The 25,942-nt window shown below is 36.7% G+C and overlaps 1 protein-coding gene across 3 annotated transcripts in view; it reads left to right on the forward strand.

Moving 5' to 3' along the window:
* dnaaf11 (dynein axonemal assembly factor 11) overlaps positions 1-22,843 on the forward strand; it is a 79,647-nt gene extending 56,804 nt beyond the window's left edge. For 2 of the 3 annotated variants that reach the window (XM_059345330.1, XM_059345331.1), the window contains 2 exons: positions 1,850-1,941; positions 22,516-22,843. In XM_059345330.1, coding sequence (XP_059201313.1) covers positions 1,850-1,941; positions 22,516-22,717 — 294 coding nt within the window. In that variant the 3' untranslated portion in view covers positions 22,718-22,843. Of the gene's footprint in view, positions 1-1,849; positions 1,942-2,070; positions 2,136-22,515 lie in introns of those variants that run through there. The other variant, XM_059345332.1, reaches the window with a different exon arrangement.
* Positions 22,844-25,942: the final 3,099 nt, after the last annotated feature.

Raw genomic sequence — 25,942 nt, forward strand, 5'->3', positions numbered from 1 at the left:
TGACCAAAAAAAGAAACAAAATGACAAAAAAAAGACACAAAATGACTTACAAAGACATGAACAGAATTCAAAAATGGACAGAATAGCCCAAGACTCCATAGAGTTAAGTTGTTAACCCATTTCTTGTTCCCTGAAAAAGGCCTACTTGTATAATTCTGAAATGTACATTATTTTTCAGTTTTGGTTAAGCTTACCTTTTTTTATGTACCTCTGGCAGTTCACCACTTACCTTTGTACCCTTTCAAGCTGTTCATTTGACTTGAACTGCTTGAATTTCAATAAAAAACTGGAAAAATTGGGGTGTTCTAAAACTTTTGACCGGTAGTGTATATGTAGTTGAATTGCTTCCTTACATTTTTCCAAATGTTCAAACCCAGAGAAATCTTTGTGAAGTCATTTTGATCAACATGCATTAATATGGCGTCATATCCTCTGTGTCCGTGTTTTAGCATTGACTTCTGACAGAAGCTGATATAAATTGACTTTTTGTCTGGTTTCAGAGCCACATTAGTTACAGAAGAACCAGACGAATGATTTCAGTCTGGATCTGAAGTTATCAGAGGAACAAGTAGAGAACATTTTAGCGAGATTCCCTGAGCCCACTGAGCAGATATTTAAAAAAAAAAAGCTGGAGTGTCGTCTCTTCTCCAGCCTGTGACCCTCCAGTATCGTTTTGGTATCGATCCGGTATCACTCACACCATCGCTTCTGTATTGCTCTGCATTTCACTCAAGTATTCTCTCCTCTAACATCCCTGAACCTGGGACTGTGAGTAGAGAGCGTAGCGAATAATTCAGCTCCTCATAAAGCTTCCTGGACACTGAAGGAATCATAACACAGAGAAACTGGCTGAGGAAGCCCCCAGGAAGAGCACCAGACTTTGGTGCCAGTATGACAAAGTGGCAAAACTTTGAAATTACAGTTTCCGGGTTTTTAATCTTAAAATCACAACCTGCACAAAATGACTCGTCACAGTCAGAAAGAGGAATCAAATTGACCACAAAATGATAAAAAAAAAGACACATAATGACCAAAAAGTTACATAAAATTAAGCAAATAAGGACTCAAATTGACCACAAAATGACAAAAAATGACCAAAAAAAGTCACAAAATAACCAAAAAAGACACAAATTGACCACAAAATGATAAAAAAAAGACACAAAATTACCAAAAAAGACACAAATTGACCACAAAATGATCAAAAAAAGACACAAAATTACCATAAAAGACACAAATTGACCACAAAATGATCAAAAAAAGACACAAAATGACCAAAAAAAGACACAAATTGACCACAAAACTACCAAAAAAACCCCACAAAATTACCAAAAAAAAAGGCATTAAATGACCAAAAAGACTAAAACACATGAACACATGAACACTTTAACACAGTGGAGACAGAGCTGACTTCCAAAATGATTTGGCGACCCCCAGAAATCATCTCGCGACCCCAATTGGGGTCCTGACCCCAAGGTTGAGAATAGCTGATGTAGGGGGCGACGTCAGAGAAGAAATAAACTCATGTGATAAAATATGAAGAAGAACTTGAGAGATCTCATCAACGCTGTTTAATTACAGCTTCACTGATGAACTCTCTCTGATTGTTTTGCTCCTGCCAATGAGGATCAGACATTTTGTTCTCTGAGCTTTAATGAAGGAATTCTTTATGGTGTCTATAAAGAGACACAGGTGCTGATTCTGCAGAGTCAGAGCTGCTGCTATTAATCCTCCATATGCCTCCGATACATCCTGCACCACAGCGCCAGTAAACAGCACACAGTAAAAGTGTGGAAGCTGTTTGCGATGAACACTTTTAAAACATTTTCTGTTTTCTGATGTGTGTTTTTAGGCTGAAGGTGAAATCAAAGTGACAAAGTCTGTCCCACGTCCGCCCAGATCGCGTCAGTCCAGATGCAGCGGCTCGTCTGAGGACAATAAAAGGTAAAGATCTTCTCTGATGATGCACTCGTCCTTATAATGTGGACAGAAAGGACATTAACATGTTGGCTTTATAAACACATCTACAACAAAACACGTCTTTATAATGTTAATCATGTCTGTCTCATACAGCTGATTAACCCTCTGAACCTCAACAAGCAGTTTCAGGGCCATTTTTGCTCTTTTTACATTTTACTCACTGTGTCCTTGTATTTCATTGCAACAAATAAAATCTATACGTCCAGCAGTGCTAAAATAATTTTCTCTTCTTTTCCAAGTGCCCACAAGTGTCACGAATGTTGTAAAAACAGTTTTCTCCACATATTGTACATATTGAAGTATTGTCATGTTTCCAGCCTCTCCTGTCCTCTCCTCTCTGATCTGTGTAAACAGATTTTCAGTGAATATTTGTCACATGACCATTTGTCTAATCATGTCCCCACAGTGTCTCTGAGGAGCAGAATTTAATGTTTTTAACAGGATCTGGTTAGTTCAAGCGTTTCATTTTTGGACACGTTTTATATGACAAATGTAGAATAAAGTGATTCTGACACAAATATCACAACTTTAAGCTTTGTTTTGGTCAAATGTTCGTTACAGATCATCCGTTTAAGGACCATTGGAAAGTTCAAACTCTGCCGATAATGCCTTTTTTTACAGTTTCTCTCTATGATAAACGTTGTATTTTTGGCAAACACAATGTTAATGGCCAATAATATCTAGCCTATTTATAGTTGCTTTACAGTTACATTTATTAACCAGATATCATAACCATTAGTTTCAAATTGATAATAGCCATCAAGAAATCGTTTCTAAACCGTTTACAAAGCATTAGGTTTTCATTAACAAATAATTAATATAGTATATGAAATGATCTAATGTGTCCAAAAACAACAAATTGTAGTATTACGTATAATTAGTATACATTATTAATTATCATTTCATTGTTTAACAGTTTGATAACTAAGTTCAATGAACTATTGATTTGCTATTTATTAATCATAGTTATTATAAAGTCAAACAAAACACACAAACATAAACATAAAGACTTAAAATAACAAACAATGTCCTAAAAGAAAAACACAAAGGTGCTGATGCCAAAAGTAAAATCATAAGAATATGTTTATTGGATCAGGCTATTTATTTCTATTAAACAAAGTGAGATAAATCCTTTTTAGTTTTACATGATAAGAACATTTCTCCTCAACCTTATTGTTATTTTCATCACAGTTTAAACTTTTCCTCTCCAGCTCTCCAGCGGATATGTCATTTTGTAGTATTTGTATTTTTTTCCACCTATTTTCGGTCTCTTGGCCAATGAAATGCATCAGAAAATGATCAGAATACATGTGGGAGTGTTGCAATGCAACATGGGACTTTTCCAGAACTTTGAAATCATGGAGGAAGACGACTATAGCGGAGGAGCTCAGCAGGAAGTGACGGAAGAGATCTGGTGAAAACAGCGCCGATCATTTAATTGCTGATCCGGACTTTGAACCCTCGGAACCAATCGACCGGCATTTATGGACGAGGAATATGTTTTTAGACGACATATTTTCACCGAAGAACAGACAGATTTGTGGCCATCTGGAGATAATAATATTATTAATAATATATTAATATTAATAATAATAATAATAATTGATTGTGATGATGATATAAGAAATCATGACTGTTTATGTCTTATATTACTTTATGCGTCATTGAGTACCCTGAAAAGTGCAATATATAAAATATATTATTATTATTTATTATTATTATGATAATTATTATTTTTTTTTTATTACAGTACGCTAATGAGAACTATGTCTATTTCTTCCAGTGGTCATATCATGTTTGCATCTTGCTAATGGGCATGTATTAGTATTATGCATAGGATTTTTTATTCAGTCAAATGTAACATTTGCTGAATTTGTTGATTTTTAAAAAACTTTATTGAAGGTTTGGACAAATAAACTCAACTTCGTATGAAAGCCACGGGTATAAGCTCTCAAATACTTTTTGAATTTCATTTTTATCTGCTACAGAGGCTGAAAAATCTATTATTTAGTAGGTGTTGAATTTCCAGAAAAACTTCAGGTTTTAGGGGGTAATTTGAAAATCGCCCATAGGTTTTACAGGCATTTTTTTCCAGCCGCTTTAGGCCTTAATGGGTTAATGCAAAATATACGACCGAGTCGAAGTGCTGTTGCGATTTTGCCAAATAATATGAATACTGTGCTGTTATTATGTCCGTTTTTGGTGGTGTAAGAGGATAAAGAGTAATAAAGACTAAGTCTGTAATATTAATAAGGCATAAAGAGGTATAAAGAGGCTTGCAGGCAGCTGGATGCTGGCTGTTTTTGTATGAATTTATCAGAGTCAAGCGTTGATCTCGGTTGGCTGTCGTGTTTGTCTTTGTTTGGCCTTGAGTGGAATACACACATATTGAAAAGCCTCGGGCTTATCAGGTCCCTGTAGTCCTAATTACAGATGCCTGTTGTATATTAAACGCCCGACATGATTCATTTTATCGGCCGTGTTGATGATAGCGCTCTCACTGCTAATGACCATATACTGGTCACAGATAACCTTGAGCAGAGCTGCAGCATCACACACTAACATACAGTAAAAACACTGAGCCTAACAAGTCTTTTTACTGGGAGCTTCAAGTCTTAGCTGCAGGCATTCAGGCTCCAGCTGCAGCTTTGATTTTTTTTTGGGATTACGATTCATATCTATTCTTGAATGTGACCAACAAGCCGGTCCAGGATATGGATCCCAGTATGGGATATGGACTAGTGAAGCAGAAAACAACCATTTTAAACCCTTTTTTCTCTTGTGTTTGCACATTTTAGATGAGACATTTAGAAAGATTAATCTCAGCCAAAACATAGACAGATTTGGCTGTTTTCTGCACAATTTGGCAGCTTAAAGATGGATTTATTTGGTAAAAATTACCTTTGGTGCGTTGACAAACTTTTTCTATTCCTTTCTGGCTAATAATTCTGTTCCTGGCAACACTGTAGTAATGATCCAGACTCGCTGGCTTCTTTCTGTTCACTTAACAGCAATGACTCCATAAGGCCCCAAGATCACCAGAAAGAATATGTAGGATGGTACATAGGATTTTACAAACAAGAATTGTTTCAAAGTAATGAAATAAACAAAACATTAGTGAAAACCTCCTACAACAGGCCTGGACCACTTGGAAATTTTGTTTGTGCCGAAGAGAAAACTCATCCAGCTTCAGATAGCTGATAAAGATAAAAGGCAGACGGGCGGGCAGGTACAGTTCGTGCAGAGCATCGAGGCAAAAACACCTAAAAACAAACATTTATAACTTAAGAATCACTCTCAGTGGTTTCTGTGACACGAGAAATACTTCAAAAATGCCAAATCATCCAGAATACATACTAGCTACCTATACGTAGAGCCGTAGCCCTTACCAAGGGAAAAAAGTCATGCCACGTCACGTGACTGATGTGTGTATTTTCCTCACATTTTTAAAATTTAAATTAACTAGTGCAGTGCCTGTAGGAAGTATGTATTCGTACAATACATGGTACACTACAACGTCTGCAACTCCATAAAACACTTACTTTTCATAAGGTACCACACCATCCAGCACATACACACTGAACATTTATCGCTGGAAACTATTTGAAGATTACTGGAAAATCGAACCTTGTAGCGCACTTTAAAACTCCTAAAGATAGGTAGGCTAAATAGAATTACAGATGAGATGAGTCAGGTTGTAATTCCAGAGTGAATTGTGTTACTGACCAGTGCTGTGTTCCAATCCCCATACTTCCATGAGTACACTTAAAAGCACACTATCCGCACTTACTAAGTACGCAGATTTCAGCAGGTGAGTGTTGTTCCAGATGTAATACTCCGTGATGCATTTACCGGAAATTACGCTCGCGACAGCCGCCGCGGCTTGTCACCCGTGAAAAAACTTCCCGTTTTGAACGGCGAAAAAATTACCCTTTGTGTTGTTTAATCTTTACTTCTACAATCCGGCAATATGGCTCCATTAACAGAAAATGTGGAAAATGCGCCGGCGTCGTCAGCAACGTTACCTACCGCTCCGCTGTTGTTTCGGCCGCCATTACAAACATTATTTTCGAGCTGAGCGGCTCTGCCTGGCTCCGCCTCTTCCGCTACGTAGACAAGATGGCGGCCGTTGAGTGCGTATAGTGTACATCGTTCCACACTCAGCGTTTTGACTGTTATAAGTGCAACATCCGGGTCATTTAGGTACACTTCTTTTCGCCGCGATCAGAATCGGAACACACTGCGTACTCAAACTAAGTATAGTAAGTACAGGAAGTATGGGGATTGGAACACAGCACAGGTGTAGGCCTATCACACAATGGGGCGGGCTCCACTAAAAGATGTCTGGAGCCACATGAGGCACTTCAGGCCGTCTGCAGTGGCTCCATGTGGCTGTGACAAAAAAAAAAGTACATTTTTATTTTCATTTATCATTGGTGTAGGCCCAAAACAATTTGTATTCTTCAATTGTAAAAATGTTAAGCTTATATACGGCAATAAAGCATTTCTTTTAAACATACAGTCATGGAGAAAATTATTAGACCACCCTTGTTTTCCTCAGTTTCTTGTTCATTTTAATGCCTGGTGCAACTAAAGGTACATTTGTTTGGACAAATATAATGATAACAAAAAAGATACATCATAAGCGATTCATTTAAGAGCTGATATCAAGACATTTAAGATGTTTTCTTGATAATAACCAAAATCATTATAAAGAAAAAACATGGAAAATAGCTAGATATCAACTCTTCATTATTCAATGGTCTAATGTTTTTTTCCATGACTGTATTAGTCAACTAAAATGTGCTTTATAGCTTACGAATATCGTAAAAAGCCTTACCTATACATTTTCCCAACTTCGAGTCTAGTTTTGAGTTTCCTTAGCTAGACTAGCTTTCGATTACAAACTCAAAAATCATATTAATAAATGCTAATTTTGACCAATAAGTCATGTTGGTAGATTAATTAGGGCCTCGGGGCAATGGCAATGGCACCACTACTGTTATACTGTGGATTTCTTCTTCTTCCTCTTCCGGACACAATTTCGTCCCACTACTAGTCCTACAACTTGAAGAGTTGCAGGACAAATTATACATCAAAACGTGCGGTTTGATCGGGATCGGTTTGCTATTACTTTTCTCTACAGAATACGAATTTTTTGCGGTGTAAGTCGCGAAAAACTGCCCAAAATTTTGCATTGAAATGAATGGGACGACCGACAAAAAATGAGCGAAAAAGAACAATAATTGGAGATTTTTAAACGTCTACTTCTCCGGCATAATTTCACCTAGAGACTCCATTTAAACTTTAAACAGTAGACATAAGTCTTGTGTATCGGTGTAATAATCCATGTATATATATATATATCATATAGTTTTTTATCAATCCCTGTTCAATGACCATGATCATTTTTGGAGAAATTCTGAGATTATAATAGGTGTGTATTGCACGGAATGTTCGCGTCACCGTGTGTGACATCATCGCCAGAGTGTAGAGGGAGAGAAAAAACTGTCAAAAAATACATTTGAAAACTGCACGCCAGGCCGCAAATTCCACTCTACAGAAATAATTTATACATAGAAACGTAGGAAAATTAGTCTTCTCACTCACAATCCTCTGGTAAAGCTGTCAGAGTTATAGTTTGGGCGTACGACGCACAGATGATCCACCAACACCACCAACAGCCTCATTGGCTCCCATATTAAAAAACGCAGGGAGATTTCGGAAAAAGGAAAAAAAAAACAGTTTTTTTAGATCGCTCTAACAAAGCTATTTTTTTCATTTTTCTTAAAAAAAAATCATATGTAGACGTTCAGGAAGAACTCAGGATGCTCAAAGTGAAGTCGGATCAATGATAGGTATTATGGTTTTGCCAAAAATGCTTTCTGTTCGAGGCCAGAAATTCCAGCCTCTCTGCCTCTGCTGTCTCTCTGCCGGAACAGGTGTCAATTAATTCTGTTGATTGCCTTTGATCTTTGATGTGATTACAGTTACAGATACACACACACACACACACACACATGCGCGTAAGCACGCACACTCCTCACACATGCATACACATGCTTCAAACACACGCATACACGCACACACACACACACACACACACATTTACATTTACATTTAGTAATTTAGCAGACGCTTTAATCCAAAGCGACTAACAGGAAGAGTAAAAACAAACAAACACACACACATATTTTGAGGTTAAAGGGCATAGTTTTAAATCTCTGAAGAATCTCATCATAGTGTACACACACCGGCAGTAGCCCCCGTGGCCCTTTCAGAATTTCCCCAGAGGAAATTTTCTAGTTTAGACTTATTAGGCTATTTTATTTTCATTAAAAAAAAGGTTTGCGGCTTAATTCCGACAATTTTTCTCTTATTTTGGCCGACAATGACTCATTTGTTAGTAAAGGTTGCCGGCCGCTGCCCTACACATCCACACACACACACACACACACACACACACACACACACACACAGACGCTTCTTGCTTCATAGATAGATTCTTGCTCTTCCTCCATGATGTTAAGAGGTTCGCTCTGAGCTCAGCAGCTTCACCTCCTAATGACCACATTAGACTGCGGTGCAGTGTGAGTGACTCTGTTTCCTCTCCTTGCCTGGAGGTACGTTCGTCACCGCGCCATTATCATCATTACCATTTTATGACCGAGAGGCGCTTCTTGTCCTTCAGCCGGCCCCATCAGACAGGACAGAGCCCCTCTGCTATCCCGCACCCTCAAATTACACATTGGATCAAATACTAAGCTGCTCCTGCTGCTCGGGGAGGTGACAGGGGAGCAGCATTGCTGGCTGCAGAGTTATTGCATCATGTGGACATGATTAGAGCGACCTTTGACCCCAGGCTTTCCCATGTACTGTATATTCAGCCTGTGGCGTGGATGGAAGTGGATCTGAAGGTCGAGATTGAGTTTGAAATGGATTTGCTTGATGACACAAGGCAGGGCGATGTGTAAATTTTAACATGAAATGGAATATCAAATGTTATCTAAAGCCCAGAGCTCATGTCACCTGAGATAATGTCCAGAGTGGTTTTCAAAGTTCAGGGTCAACGGTGTGTTGAAGTCAGTGGGCTTTTAGCTCCTTCAGCTAAAGGTTTCATTTCTTAAAACAGGGCTGCAGTTAACTATTTTCATCAATAAATCTGCCTTCTTTGTTGTTGTTCATGTAAGCTATTACTGTGTTTCTCCTACATTCATTCTGCAGCGGCTGTGCTGAATTACCTGTGACGCTGCTGAAATTTCACAAATATGGACATAATTACAGGACAGTATTCATATTATTTGGCAAAAACCCAACAGCACTTGGACTCGGTCGAATATTTTGCATCAAAAACAAAACATAACCCTAACCAACTGGAGAGAAGGAGTGGAAAAGTTTAAACTGTGATGAAAATAACAATAAGGTTGAGGAGAAATGTTCTTATCATGTAAAACTAAAAAGGATTTATCTCACTTTGTTTAATAGAAATAGATAGAAATTCATATGATTTTACTTTTGGCACCAGCACCTTTGTGTTTTTCTTTTAGGACATTATTTGTTATTTTAAGTATTTATGTTCACTGTTTTTTGTGTGTTTTTGTCAGTTTTTTCAGCTATTGGTTCAGCACTGTTCTTCAACTATTAAGCTCACAGTTAGTGTTTTTGTATAAATTAGAGAAAAATTAAAAATCCTTCATTTCCATATACTTTTGTGACAAAGAAGAGCTGCAAATTCTCATGTTCAAGACATTAAAAACCATTTTTGTTGCTTGATAAATAACTAAAGCAATTAATCTATTATCAAAATAAAGTTGTCTAAAAAATCTATCTAAAAGATTCAGAGATTAAAAGACAATGATTACAAAGTGGGGCGAGCTGCAGAAAGGCGAGCTGCAGCTCCAGCCTCTGCAGTGAAGTCATAATAATGCACAAGTCAACTCTCCTCATAATGAATTGACCCAGTGATCGCGTCCCTCGGGACTCATTCGATTATCCGCAGTTACAAAAGAATACCCGGGGTGTTCATCGTCCGACCCCTGACCCCACCTCCACCTCCTGACTCCTGCACCGCCGGCCGCACTGCAAACTTTACAACAAATGACTTTATCAATATTGCACCATGTGCAGTCATCAGTCTGCAGCCCTCTCATTATTCCACGCTGCCCTGATGATAAGCAGAGTGGCAGAGGCTCCTGTGTTGATGCTCCACAGACCTCATTATATGTGAGATATGATGACTAGCGGCCCTTTGCCGTTGGTGTCCTATTACAGGGAGACATTTTGGACTTCTTAACCAGGGCAAGCGTTAGTAGAGGAGCCCCGGACTAATGACTCCATTCATCTCACAGAGAGAAGTGCTGACGATGAGGTTTACCTGCCCGGTACAAAGAGGAGAGTTTGAGCTAAACTTAGACCAGTCCTCAATCTTTAAACCCCTCCTCGTCTCAATTCATGTCCTGAAGATTCATTTAGCTGCAATAAAATGTCATTTAAGAAAACGTTGATAAACAATATACATTTGCCTCAGTTTTAAGCTATAAATCAAATGAGAAATCTAATCGCTTCACTAAATATGAGAACTCACAAGATCAGCAGAATAAATTGAAACCACCGATCACTGAAGCTACTTTACCCCGACAAACATCAACATATTTTTCTGCAAAACCCAAAAAACCAAAAAGTAAAATTTAAAGAAAGCTAAGAAATGACTCAAAAATGTTTTTTAATTAATAAAGGTATAATAAATTGATATTTCTGTTTTCATTTGTTTCCATATTTGTTTTAACATTTTATTATTATTTATTACTACTTACTTTTTTAGTTTCCAATTAATTATTCCTTTTCATTTATTATTGATGTTTTTAGAGTAATTATTTTCAATTTCATATTTCCCTATTTTCCCCATATTCCCAGCTTCTCACTTGTGATAATATGCTGCTTTTCTCAGTTTTATTTTTATTTCTCAGGTTTTAGACTGTTAGTCAAAGAAAATGTAATTAGAAGATTTCACTTTGGACATGTTTCACAATGTTTGGTTCCCAATATGGCCGTTTTAAGCTTATATTTGCCAAAAAAAAGCACACAAGATATAAAATTCAGATTTTTTTCCTTCATGTCAGCCTCTTTGTGACAAAACGTGGATAACATAACACGTGGATCTTACAGTAGAGGGGTCAAGGCTCAGGGGTCAATCAGGAGAGAAGACAGGTACAGAACAGAACAATGGCATCAACCTTTTCTTGGTCCATGTGTGTCCTGTTCAGTCTGGTTGTTGTTATATAAACATGAAATCACATCCAAAGCTAATCGTGTGAGGCTCGGTGGCTGCAGACACTGAACAGAACCTGCTGATGTTGTTACTGCAGCCGATTACAACTCAATTACTGCAGGAGCCCGTCACCGAACGCAGAGTGACTGATAACCTTACAGGAGCTCAGTCACTCTTCTCTGTCTGCACACATTCATGAGACACATTCAAGCTCTTACAGTAGCTTTACTCTGGCTCTCGCCCATTTGGTGCCCGAGGCGAGATCCATTCATGTTGAACAGCTCCGCTTGCTGTTTCACAGAGGGTGGAACTCCCGTTTTTCTTTGCTCATGGTGCCAACCAGGCTATATAATACAACTGTCTGTCTATATAATTATTAACTAACAAGTAAATTCGCAAAGAAGCCCAGCTGGAGAGCGCTAACAAAGTTAGAGACAATGAAATTGCAAACCGCGCGAAAAATGTACCCTCTGGGCCCACTAAGGACATTTTCAGCCATTTCAGAAATTTTTCACTTTATTTTTGGCAATAATTTTGGCTGTGATACTGCAAATGACATGATTTTTGGAAGAAGAATTTCTTTCTTGATATATTTTGAAATTCTAATTGAATTTTTTCTAATGGCTCTATAATACACTGTGTACAAGCTTACTACCCTTTCGAGCCCTTTCGGGCTGAAAATGTCCACCTCCAAAAGAATGCTATAAAAACTTTACAGATTAATATTTTTTTCTACTTTTTTCTGCATAAACCTCTAAAACAACTTCTGCCCTGCTCAAAACTACCAAACATTCAAAGATTTTGAGAATTTTAACCCTTTAAATGCCAGTTTGATTGCACAATGTCACTGTTTTTCAAAGAAAAAACACAAAAAGAATAATAATAAAAAAAAAAAAATAGATAATTTTTGGCTGGGGCATTGGTTTTTATCACAGCCTTGGGTAGGTCAAAGATTAAGAACAAAATTGATTTTGATGCATTTTTAGTTTTTGTGTAGTGTCAGATTTAAAATGTAAAAACCCCTTTTTGGCCACTTGATAGCAGACATGTCCATTTCTAAATAACGCTTTAAAAATATTACTGAAATATATGTTTTTCCAACTTTTTGGGGTTAAATCTTTTGATCAACTTCAGTCCTGATAAAAACTATCAAATATTCAATTATTTTCAGGATTTTAACCCTTTAAATGCCAGCTTGATTCCATGATATCACTGTTTTTCAAATAAAAAACACACAAAAATTGAGTTATTTTCCCTATAATAAATAATTTTTGGCTGGGGCATTTATTTTTTATCACAGCCTTGGCTATGTCAAAGATTAGCAACAAAATTGATTTTGATGCATTTATAGTTATTTGTGTAGTGTCAGATTTAAAATGTACTACCCTTTTATGGCAGACATGTCCACTTCCAAAAACACTATAAAACTATTACTGATATATATTTTTTTCAACTTTTTTGGGTTAAATCTTTTGATCAACTTCCGTCCTAATCAAAACGATCAAATGTTAAATAATCATCAGGAATTTAACCCTTAAAATGCCAGTTTGACTACATTATGCTAATATTTCTTATGAAAACAAGATTTGCTGTGTTTTGTTAGATGTGTGTGTGTGTTTGCTGTTTCATGTGTCTAGACCTCACTGTAAAACTTGTAATGTCTAATAAAGTTACTCCTGTCATACAGAGCCATATATTAACTCTTTCAAGTCAATAAAAACATGGTCCCTCTTCTCTTACTGCACTTCAAAGAGGTCTCAGTGGAGAAAACAAAAACCACGGTTTGTAAGTTTCTGCACCTGGCTGGAGTCCTGTCACAAACTGTCTGGAGCTTTTTTTTTTAAGTGCCCATGTTTTTATTGACTTGGAAGAGTGCATATATGGCTGTATATGACAGTTGTAACTTTTCAAGTTTTACAGTGAGGTCAAGACACACGAAACAGCAAACACACACACACACCTAACAAAACACAGCAAATCTGCTTCATAAGAAATATTAGCATAATGTAGTCAAACTGGCATTTTAAGGGTTAAAATCCTGATGATTATTCAATATTTGATGGTTTTGATTAGGAATGAAGTTGATCAAAAGATTTAACCCAAAAAAGTTGAAGAAATATATATCAGTAATAGTTTAATAGTGTTTTTGGAAGTGGACATGTCTGCCATAAAAGGGTAGTACATTTTAAATCTGACACTACACAAAAAAACTATAAATGCATCAAAATCAATTTTGTTGCTAATCTTTGACATATCCAAGACTGTGATAAAAAATAAATGCCCCAGCCAAAAATTATCTATTAAATGGAAAATAACTCAATTTTTGTTTGTTTTTTCTTTGAAAAACAGTGACATCATGGAATCAAACTGGCATTTAAAGGGTTAAAATCCTGAAAATAATTGAATATTTGATAGTTTTTATCAGGACTTAAGTTGATCAAAATATTTAACCCCAAAAAGTTGGAAAAAATTATATATCAGTAATATTTTAAAGCGTTATTTAGAAGTGGGCATGTCTGCCATCAAGTGGCCAAAAAGGGTTTTTTTCATTTTAAATCTGACACTACACAAAAACTAAAAATGCATCAAAATCAATTTTGTTCTTAATCTTTGACCTACCCAAGGCTGTGATAAAAACCAATGGCCCAGCCAAAAATTATTTATTATATGGAAAATAACTCAATTTTTTTTGTGTTTTTCTTTGAAAAACAGTGACATTGTGCAATCAAACTGGCATTTAAAGGGTTAAAATCCTCAAAATCTTTGAATGTTTGGTAGTTTTGAGCAGGGCAGAAGTTGTTTAAGAGGTTTATGCAGAAAAAAGTAGAAAAAAATATTAATCTGTAAAGTTTTTATAGCATTTTTCTGGAAGTGGACATTTTCAGCCCAAAGGGCCTGAAAGGGTATTATATTTTAAATCTGACACTACACAAAAACTAAAAATGCATCAAAATCAATTTTGTTCTTAATCTTTGACATATCCAAGGCTGTGATAAAAACCAATGCCCCAGCCAAAAAAAATATATTATATGAAAAATAACTACATTTTTGTGTTTTTTTCATATAAAACATCAGTGACATCATGCAATCAAACTGGCATTTAAAGGGTTAAAATCCTCAAAATATTTGAATGTTTAATATTTTTGAGCAGGGCAGAAGTTGTTTAAGAGGTTTATGCAGAAAAAAGTAGAAAAAAATATTAATCTGTAAAGTTTTTATAGCATTTTGTTTGGAGGTGGACATTTTCAGCCCAAAGGGCTCGAAAGGGTATTATATTTTAAATCTGACACTACACAAAAACTAAAAATGCATCAAAATCAATTTTGTTCTTAATCTTTGACATATCCAAGGCTGTGATAAAAACCAATGACCCAGCCAAAAAAAATATATTATATGAAAAATAACTACATTTTTGTGTTTTTTTCATATAAAACATCAGTGACATCATGCAATCAAACTGGCATTTAAAGGGTTAAAATCCTCAAAATATTTGAATGTTTAATATTTTTGAGCAGGACAGAAGTTGTTTAAGAGGTTTATGCAGAAAAAAGTAGAAAAAAATATTAATCTGTAAAGTTTTTACAGCATTTTGTTTGGAGGTGGACATTTTCAGCCCAAAGGGCTCGAAAGGGTAGTAAATTAAAGTGGGCCCAGAGGGTTAACTGTGTTAAGCTAGCGTTGCTTTATTTCAACCTAGCTAGCAAGCTAATACAAATGAAACGTCTTCACACGGGCGGCTGTGGCTCAGTTGGTAGAGCGGGTTGCACGCTGATCGGAGCGTTGTTGGTTCGATCCCTGACCATGGCAGCCTAGATGTTGAAGTATCCTTGAGCAAGATACTGAACCTCAAATTTCTCCTGATGCTGCGTTCATCGGTATGTGAATGAATTCCCAATGGTGGCAGGTGGCAGCGTTTAGGGTAGCCTCTGCCACCAGTATGAATGTGTGTGTGAACGGATGAATGAGTGCAGTCTGTAGTGTAAAGAGCTTTGAGTGGTCGCAAAGAGACTAGAAAAGCGCTATATAAGTGCAGGTCCATTTACACAAAAAGGCATTTATAAAAAGATTGGGACTTCTTCTCCTCCTCCTCTTTTCTTTTCTTTCGATACTGAGCACCGGAGAGCTTTGACGGCCGTTTCATCTTGCGAGCTATATTAAAACATAACGTGTCTGTCACTTGACGTGACCTGACCTCTGTAACAGCGATCTGACCATCCAAAGGGGGGCAAGGCAATGACCACACGTCACGTGACTCAGCACCACAAGTGAGAAAATGTCATTGTTTATCTGTTTCTTTATTTTGTTAATATTTATTATTTTCAAGACAGAAAACGAAGGGAGGTCAACAATGGGCATCAAAATTTATTTATTTTTTTCTTCCTTGAGGGCGACTGGCGGCGCCCCTCCAGCAGATGGTGCTCTAGGCCAGTAGTTCTCAACCTTTTTGAGTCGCGACCCCCAATTTAATATGCATGTTGTCCGAGACCCCCGCTCACTGAACACAATCTCACACGCACAGTTCAGATCACCCAAAAAAAGTTACCAAAAATTACCAAAAAGACACAAATTGACCAGAAAATGATCAAAAAAAGACACAAAATGACCAAAACGACTAAAACACATTAACACATGAACACTTTAACACAGTGGAGACAGAGCTGACTTCCAAAATGATTTGGCAACCCCCAGAAATCATCTAGCGACCCCAATTGGGGTCCCGACCCCAAGGTTGAGAACAGCTGCTCTAGGTGACCGCCCATGTCTCCTATTCCTAGAGCCGGCCCTGGGTCTGCCACTGAAGACGCTCTCATCCTCTGTATTCCAACTTACATTTGGCCGTTTTTTGGATTTTACAGTTTATATATTTTGTAATTGTAAAACGTGGAGTTGGATAATGTAAGGAGTGACTTCAGGTGCCCTGCTGGAAGTAAAAGTCCTGTTGATTTTCTCAGAGACAGTCTCAGTGACTGACAAAAGAAAAAGTGGATCTTTGATAAAAAGGTACAAGCCTGTGTCCTTACAAACATAAAAAAAGAAATGCACTATGACTCACAAGGCAGCCAATTGAAAAGCCATTATTATTAATAACCAGTGGTTATCAACCTCATAGATAGGAGCCTGCTGTACCAAGATACAGAAGGTTGTTCTCATCTATTCACATTGTTAGAAATGATGACAGCACCAACGGAGGTAGTGAGGTAACGCACTTACACTAATGTCTCTTACCTGTAGCTTAGAAATCTATCCTATTCATAGCATGTCACAGTGATAGGCAACAAAGTGTTTCATTATCTCCATCAGATTATTTTGTCTAGATCTTCCCCACTATACGAATACATACTTTCTACAGATACTGCACTAGTTTAAATAAAGCTTGCAGAAAATATGATTAACCAACTAACTCAATAAGGAAAAAATCCAAACAACTGAAACTGTTTCAAAGACTTTCTTGTCATTATGGGTCCATGTGTGTTTCTAAAACCCTTGATGACTGTTTCTAAAGAGGACATCTCACTTGTCTTCCTGTTTTCTTCTCTTGTACAAGCTGCAGTGGCAGTTAAAATGCTGTTTGGACATCGTGTCCGTCATAGTAAACATTTCCATTCTAAAAATAGATGCTCGCTTCCTCCTCGATCACCAGGAAAATGGTCTAAATTACTTTCTCATTTTCTCCCGCCGAGCTGGTAATTTTCCTGCTGCAGAGTGAATGAAGCTGGGACTCAAAGTACCATTGTGCTTACAGTTCAGTATATGTGTGTCCTCTGGCAGCTCTATTCCCCTCTCAATAAACAAGTGTCAGGAAGCACAGCGTAATCAAGTGGATCCTCCTTCTGCGTCCTGCTGCTGTTTGTCAGCTACTCTGCAGGAGATTAAATTATAATTGCCGCGCTCTTCCTGGAAAATCAGCACATTTCATTAGTATCGTCTCACCTTTAATGTCCACTCTGTCCACTGATACCTGAAGCATATTTACACTGTGGCCTCCCTCGATGTCCACAGCTCAACTATGTGCAGACAACTGACAAACTTTTGTTGTTTCACACATTTAGACGAGGACTTTATATCAAGTGAAAATCTGTTGAAATGTGAAATGTTCCATGTTGTTCTACTCATCTTATAATATTATTAAATCATGAGTTATTAAGGAGAGTCTGTTAGATAAACATGGAAAAGCTTTAACATATTATTTTGTGTTTGCACATTCAAATCATTTAAATGGCTACATAGCTGCTCTTCATGCTCAAAAATGACTCTTGGTTTCTTTTTTTCATTAGAGCTCAAAAAACTGTCTCCCGTGGAATTGAAATGTATGTTTTCTTTAATAGATCGACAAAAATACCCGTTTATCGTAGAGAGAAACTGTAAAAACAGGCATTATTGTTGGAAGGAATGAACTTTCCAACAGTCCTTGAACGGATCATTGGTTACAAAAGTTCCTGTCAGAAACCTAGACCAAAACAAAGCTTAAAATAGTGACATTTCTGTCAGAATCACTTTATTCTAAATGTGTTATTTAAAGCGTGTCCAAAAATAAAGCATTTGCACTAAACAGATCCTGTTAAAAACATTAAATTCTGCTCCTCAGAGACACTGTGAAGACATGATTGATTCTGCTGAGAGGAACGGTCACATGACAAATATTCACTGAGAATCTGTTTACACAGAGCAGAGAGGAGAGGACAGGAGAGGCTGTTTACACAGAACAGAGAGGAGAGGACAGGAGAGGCTGTTTACACAGAGCAGAGAGGAGAGGACAGGAGAGGCTGTTTACACAGAGCAGAGAGGAGAGGACAGGAGAGGCTGTTTACACAGAGCAGAGAGGAGAGGACAGGAGAGGCTGTTTACACAAAGCAGAGAGGAGAGGACAGGAGAGGCTGGAAACATGACAGATGTTCAGTCCCACGCTGTCACAAATCTTACATGGTTAACTTATAACTCATTATCTTGGCCTACACACACACATACACACACACACACACACAGAAGGGCTGTTTCCACTACCGGGCAATACCCAGAATGAGGCGGGTCTCACTCGCCGAAACGTCCCTATTTTGAATACGAGCAGTCCGGAGCCGGCTTTTTGTCAAAGAGCAGGGTCTTTTTTCTCCCCTGAAAACAGCCTGGTTACTGGTTGGTTAGATCGCTAAGCAGGATGTGATATAGTACTCTAGTCTATACGACAACAACATGCGCCATTTGTAAAAGCCAGCGAAGCAGTGTTCCCAATTTAGCGACTTTGTTGCTGAATTTAGCAACTTTTCAGACCCCCTTAGACACTATTTTTCAAGAAAGCGACTGGAGACAAATCTAGCGACTCCTTCTTACTCTTCTTAAGTCTTCTTAACGCAGTTAGCAGCAGTTAGCTACAGTTAGCTCTGTAGCAGTACAGTGTGTATGTGCTAACAGGCTAACAGTTAGCTCTGTAGCAGTACAGTGTGTATGTGCTAACAGGCTAACAGTTAGCTCTGTAGCAGTACAGTGTGTATGTGCTAACAGGCTAACAGTTAGCTCTGTAGCAGTACAGTGTGTATGTGCTAACAGGCTAACAGTTAGCTCTGTAGCAGTAAAGTGGGTATGTGCTAACAGGCTAACAGTTAGCTCTGTAGCAGTACAGTGTGTATGTGCTAACAGGCTAACAGTTAGCTCTGTAGCAGTACAGTGTGTATGTGCTGCTGCTGCAGGAGGTGTTCACTTAGCGATCTCTGTTTGTTTACAACAAGCACCAGACACTCTGTGCACAGTTAGTGATGCCGTTAATTCACAATCACTATGTTTATGATCAGTGGAGACTCTGTGCATAATTAGCCATGCTGCTTTCAGCTGCTGACGTTGTGCACAGTTAGCGACGGTGAAAACCAAACGTCACCTCCAGAGTCTCTAAATCCCGGTGGACACTTCCCCCCGAGTGGAAACACGGCTACACACACACTCACACTCAGTAGAATCCCCAGAGATTATTTAAAATCATTCACAGCTCATTTGTTTGTGTGGTTTGAACATTATGAATTGATTAATTGGTAAATGGAATGACTTCATGGCTGTGGGCTGGAAGTGATGAGCTCAGAGGAGGAGTAGGATCCATTTGCTTTAATGGTAACAGATTGTGGTGGTAAAACCGACCAGCGACCCCTGGAGATTAATTTATGATAAACATTATGATAAACACGTCTCACTGAACTGAAAAAGATGACTGAATAACATCATTTTATCTTTAGTCAACAATGTTCAAACAAGTGTTGAAAATAAGTTATTCCCTAGAAGAGATCTTTTTTTCCTTAAGAGATTGTTTTTATTGTTTCTGGTCTATCAGTAGCAAATGACACTCATAAATCATTACATGATACTAAGAGCTAACAATTGAACAGCTCTTCATACATTACTTTTAGAAATTTAGACATGTTCCTGTGGGAAAAGTCTTTAAAAGAAGTAACACAAGCAGCCCTAAAAAGAACTTTATCTCAATGAAATACGATCTAAAACTGGTAGAATTATCCATTAAATCAGGAAGTTGAAGAATTAGTAAACAAGATTATTTCTGTTTGATGTCAAGTTGTGCTGTTTGATACTCTTCAATAACACATATCTGATCTTTTACACATTTTATAATTTCATTTTCCACACCACATATCTGCATCTTTTTGCTTTCATCAGCTATTCATAACATGACAAACATCTTCTAACAGGAAACCAAAGAGGATTTATGTCCCTCTGAGATATTAAACATACTGTATCTGACATCTGGTGATTAGTTATTTCACAGCTCTGCAGGAGCCTGATACACGTACAGTACATATGACACACACTGTAATATAACATCTAAATTGTAATACATATGCATGGTCATATTTATAGTCTGCACACCCTGCGCTGAGCAGATGCAATATGGCAAGCCGTTCAGGAAATTACTACATATATATATATATATATATATATATATATGGATTTAAAAAACCTGACAATATATATATATATATATATATATATATATATATATATATATAAACTTGAAAATATATATTGAAACATCAGAATATATATTAAAACCTTCAATATATATTGTCAGACTATGCATATTCTCAGGTTTGTGTGTATATATATAAAATCCTGATAATATATATTAAAAGTCTGACAACATATATTGAACGTTTTAACCAAAGGTTCCAATATATATTCTCAGAATTTTAATATATATTCTCAGACTTTTAATATATATTCTCATGTTTCAATATATATTCTCAGACTTTTAATATATATTCTCATGTTTCAATATATATTCTCAGATTTTTAATATATATTCTCAGACTTTTAATGTATATTATCATGTTTCAATATATATTCTCAGACTTTTAATATATATTCTCATGTTTCAATATATATTCTCAGACTTTTAATATATATTCTCATGTTTCAATATATATTCTCAGACTTTTAATATATATTCTCATGTTTAAATATATATTCTCAGACTTTTAATATATATTCTCATGTTTCAATATATATTCTCAGACTTTTAATACATATTCTCAGGTTTCAATATATATTCTCAGACTTTTAATACATATTCTCATGTTTCAATATATATTCTCAGACTTTTAATATATATTCTCATGTTTCAATATATATTCTCAGACTTTTAATATTTATTCTCATGTTTCAATATATATTCTCAGACTTTTAATACATATTCTCAGGTTTCAATATATATTCTCAGACTTTTAATATATATTCTCATGTTTCAATATATATTCTCAGACTTTTAATACATATTCTCAGGTTTCAATATATATTCTCAGACTTTTAATACATATTCTCAGGTTTCAATATATATTCTCAGACTTTTAATACATATTCTCAGGTTTCAATATATATTCTCAGACTTTTAATACACATTCTCAGGTTTCAATATATATTGTCAGAATTTTAATACATATTCTCATGTTTCAATATATATTCTCAGACTTTTAATATGTATTCTCATGTTTCAATATATATTCTCAGACTTTTAATACATATTCTCGGGTTTCAATATATATTCTCAGACTTTTAATACACATTCTCAGGTTTCAATATATTTTCTCAGGTTTCAATACACATTCTCAGGTTTCAATATATTTTCTCAGGTTTCAATATATATTCTCAGACTTTTAATACATATTCTCAGGTTTCAATATATATTCTGAGGTTTCAATATATATTCTCAGACTTTTAATATATATTCTGAGGTTTCAATATATATTCTCAGGTTTCAATATCTATTCTCAGGTTTCAATATATATTCTCAGACTTTTAATATATATCTCAGGTTTCAATATATATTTTTAAGTTTAAATATATATATTCTCAGACTTTTAATACATATTCTCAGGTTTCAATATATATTCTCAGACTTTTAATACATATTCTCATGTTTCAATATATATTCTCAGACTTTTAATATGTATTCTCATGTTTCAATATATATTCTCAGACTTTTAATACATATTCTCGGGTTTCAATATATATCCTCAGACTTTTAATACACATTCTCAGGTTTCAATATATATTCTGAGGTTTCAATATATATTCTCAGACTTTTAATATATATTCTCAGGTTTCAATATATTTTCTCAGGTTTCAATATATATTCTCAGACTTTTAATACATATTCTCAGGTTTCAATATATATTCTCAGACTTTTAATATATATTCTGAGGTTTCAATATATATTCTCAGGTTTCAATATCTATTCTCAGGTTTCAATAGATATTCTCAGACTTTTAATATATATTCTCAGGTTTCAATATATATTTTCAAGTTTAAATATATATATTCTCAGGTTTTCAATCCACATATTTAGTAATTTCCTGAACGGCTTGCCATATTGCATCTGCTCAGCGCAGGGTGAGCAGACTATAAATATGATATATTGGGGCCCATTTTGACCTTTTACAGTCACATTAAATCTTTTTTCGTACCAAAACAAACGACAGGATTTATTGCACGTTGACATTAAATCACATCAAGTCGACCTCCGTGTACCTTCAGGGATTATCAGGTGTTGATTGTATTATTTTAGATTGACGCAAACTAATAGCAGATGTAGTATTCCTGTGGGGAATTAGCGAGGATGTGGCGTATGTTCAAATTTGATTTAATATTATTCCAAGGCCACTGAAAATACTTGTTTCTGATTGGCTGGCAGTAGAGCATCAGTCAAATGTTAAATCAATACAAGGATTTACTTTGCCTACTTTAGACATAACATCTTTCATGCTCTGGTGTTCTAACAGCAGCAGTAATGTTCCTGAGCGGTTGGAGGTGGACCCCAGCAGCCACGCAGCCATCGACCTCGCCAACATCGTATCTAGCCAGAGGTCCTCAGAATCAGAAGGTCCTCTGGAGACCTCCAGGACGGCTCCGGCTGCCCACACAGGTCACACCAGCTTCTCTCAGGGGTTCGTGGACGACCCTGATGTCCCCCCACTCATCTAAGACTCACAAATAACATGACCTCTAAGGATGGACACAACTAAGCCTTGTTTTTGAGACTTTCATTGGGGTAAAAAGACGGAATCACCTCTACCACGTCCAGTATGTGTCAAATTAACAACCTGGTCTCACAGGAATCCATGGAATAACCACGGAATCACTCTAATTTCCGTTTTTGAGTACATTTTGAGTTAAGCGAATCCGTGGCTATTTCACGGATTCCTGTGAGACCAGGTTACAAATTAACTAACTAATGGTTGTAACACTATGAGACACTAGCTGCTGGTTTTTAAAGTTTTACCAGACTACTGAGGATTTTAGAATTTTAGCGAACCTTTAGATAACTTTGTCTTATTTCAGCTCCTGAAAATGTTTGAAACTTGATACAGAAATGATCTTGCTGCATGGACAGATAATTTCACTTGACAAGATTTCTTAAATTAAGATTATTAAGCCTTAGTTTGGGGCTATTCTGTTGGTTTTGGACTCCTTTTCATTCTGCCTGTACAAACGACTTAAAAAGTGTTCACCCTGCCACCTTGGTATCATTGTTTTCAGTACAACCTCACCTATATGACCTGATTATTATTTTTACTGGATCAACATTTTGAACACAGAAACAAACAAAAAAATACAAAAAACACACAAAAAAACCCATAAAAAAACCCATAAAAAAACCTAATAAAATTACAAAAAACACAAAAAACATATATAAGAAACACATAAAAATGACACAAAAATTACAAAAAACACACATAAAAATGACACAAAAACGCACAAAAAAATGCAAAAAACAAAAAATGACAAAAAACACAAGAAAATTACAAAAAACACACAAAAACATTAAACACAAAATATTTCATTAAAAATGCATTGAAATGCTGAATGCACACTGCAAAATCCCAAAGAATCTCTTCAAAAACTTCAGTGAACTCGTTTTAACCTTTGCTGAAAAACAGTTGACGCACTAAATGGGACGTGGAAACTTTAGAGGGAAGCTGACAGCAGCAGGGCTCTCTGGACTCCAGATGGTTAAATCTAGAAATAAGCACGTTGAACACTTAAAATAATAAATGAACTCTTAAAACCAGATAAATGAAAGCTGCCAGCAGTGATGAACTGGCCCGAGCAGAGTGACCTGATGATTATTTGGTTCTTACCAAGATAAAAAAAAAAAACTTTAGATTAACAAGTATTACATGATTTGTCGTGTTTTAAGAGTTCATTTCTTATTTTAAGCGTTCAACATGCTTATTTCTAGATTTAACAATCTTAATTTAAGAAAGTGTGAAGTGAAATTATCTGTCCATGCAGCAACATAATTTCCTTCAGATTTAGTGTTTTTATCTTGTTTTTTTCACATTTATTTTTTGCAGTGTAAATATTAATGTTTAATCCTGAGATCTTATTGGTAAACTAAATATAATCTCATGTAGTGATTCGTTTTTGTAAAAAATATCCTTTACAGTGACCAAAGGTTTTGAATCTCAGACACATACAATAAACAATAAATGAGCTGTTTGTATTAAATCCAGAAGTTGTGAGCTACCAGCACTGTTTCATAAAAACCAAGAGAATGTTCTTCTTACTGGACTGACAGGATCCAGTCATTTCAGTCAGGTTTATGACCCTTTAACCTCTTTAAACTCTGCTTTTTTTTCTTTTTTAAGAATAAATCAACTCTTGAGGGAGAAAATAAAAGTTATTTTTCTCTGGAACAGTTGGCAGATGTTGGGTTTTTGCCCTGTAAACTGCTGCAGAAAGCTGGAAAATCAATCAGCCTAGTTGGGTTCTTCTCTGCCTGTGGCCCATTCCTGTGTTTTGGAAGCTGTTGTTCTTTGCCCTGTTGTGTTTCCTTTTTTCTTGTGATGCCCTCCTCACAGCTCAGAAAGCGATATTCTGCCAGACTTTGATCAGAGAGAGGCCCAGAGGACACAGGGCCAAACATATTCTGAAGCTTGCTCATCTCTCCTTGAAACTCCACCAAGGACTCCTCACTCTTTACTTTCCTTCTGAGCTGTCACCCGAAGAGCTGGGAGGTCACGACTCCATCCTCTCCTCCCTCCTCCTCTCCTCCCTCCCTCCTCTCCTCTCCTCCGTCCTCCCACAGCAGCTCTGAGTGCCGTTACAGCCGCAGCGCCTTGAGAGATCATTTTGGCTTCGGACCATTTTTCCTCCTGACAGCTCCACTCTTCTCTTATCATCCCAGTGTTCTATATTTGGACAGCGAGGCTCGTAGCATCCAGGAGCTTTTTCATATTTGTGGTTGTTTCTTGGTTGAAAAACAACTTGTACAGAAGTAGAACATGTAATCTCATCTCTGTGTAGATTTATCCATTTAGATGTGAGGAAGGACTGTTGTTCTAAAATATACATTTCAAATAAAAGCATTCAGATGTAAGTGTTGTATCATGTGTAATGAGGTTATGGTGCAGTATCAGGACTGGTTTCACACTGGATCAGTGATCAGGGTTGGTTCTGATTGAGGAGAGCATCAGAGAGCAGCATGACTCAATGCATCACCAGCTGAAATTTGTAATTACCAGCCACATGCTGCAAAAACTTTTGCAAGTAATGCATGATTAAGGCCCCTTTTACACAAGGACGCTTGCAGGTAAAAACAACAAAATATTTTATCAGAAGTGCCTTTCGTAAAGCATGAAATCTTAAAAGTGCAGTGTAAAAATGCACAAAATGATTTCTTGCATTAATGTTGGTCTGCTGTTCTTGCACGTCACGTATGTGTTTACGTCACATCCATGCTCCAGGTCAGGAAATAAAGAAACATGTGGATTATTTCCATGGTGGGACCTTCAAGCTGCTCTGGCAGCTCTAATAAACTTACAGGAGTCTTTCCACCAAATGTACAGGATATGTACAGATAGTATTAGTGAACAGAGAAGGATCTGGAATTACCTCCATCACATTCTGGATGCAGCGATTGGTGGGAAGAGCCAGACGGCTTTGGAGGAGACCTGGGAGATCTAGTGATGGTGGAGAAGTTTGTGGAAGGAGTAGCTGATGAAAATGTGTGGCGTGAAAACTTCCTCATGGCCAAAGATGCTCTTATGGCTTTAAGTGATGCCGCCTGGCTGCATACCCAATCACATTCACACACTTTAGATCACCGTATCAGCAGATTTCCTCCTGAAAACGCTCGTCTAAACGCGGAATAAAAAGTGAAGACGCAACGCCACTTTTGCGTCTTCTGTTCAGACCGTCATCATG

This window comes from Centropristis striata, chromosome 11 (genome assembly GCF_030273125.1).
Source record: "Centropristis striata isolate RG_2023a ecotype Rhode Island chromosome 11, C.striata_1.0, whole genome shotgun sequence".
Taxonomy (NCBI): domain Eukaryota; kingdom Metazoa; phylum Chordata; class Actinopteri; order Perciformes; family Serranidae; genus Centropristis; species Centropristis striata.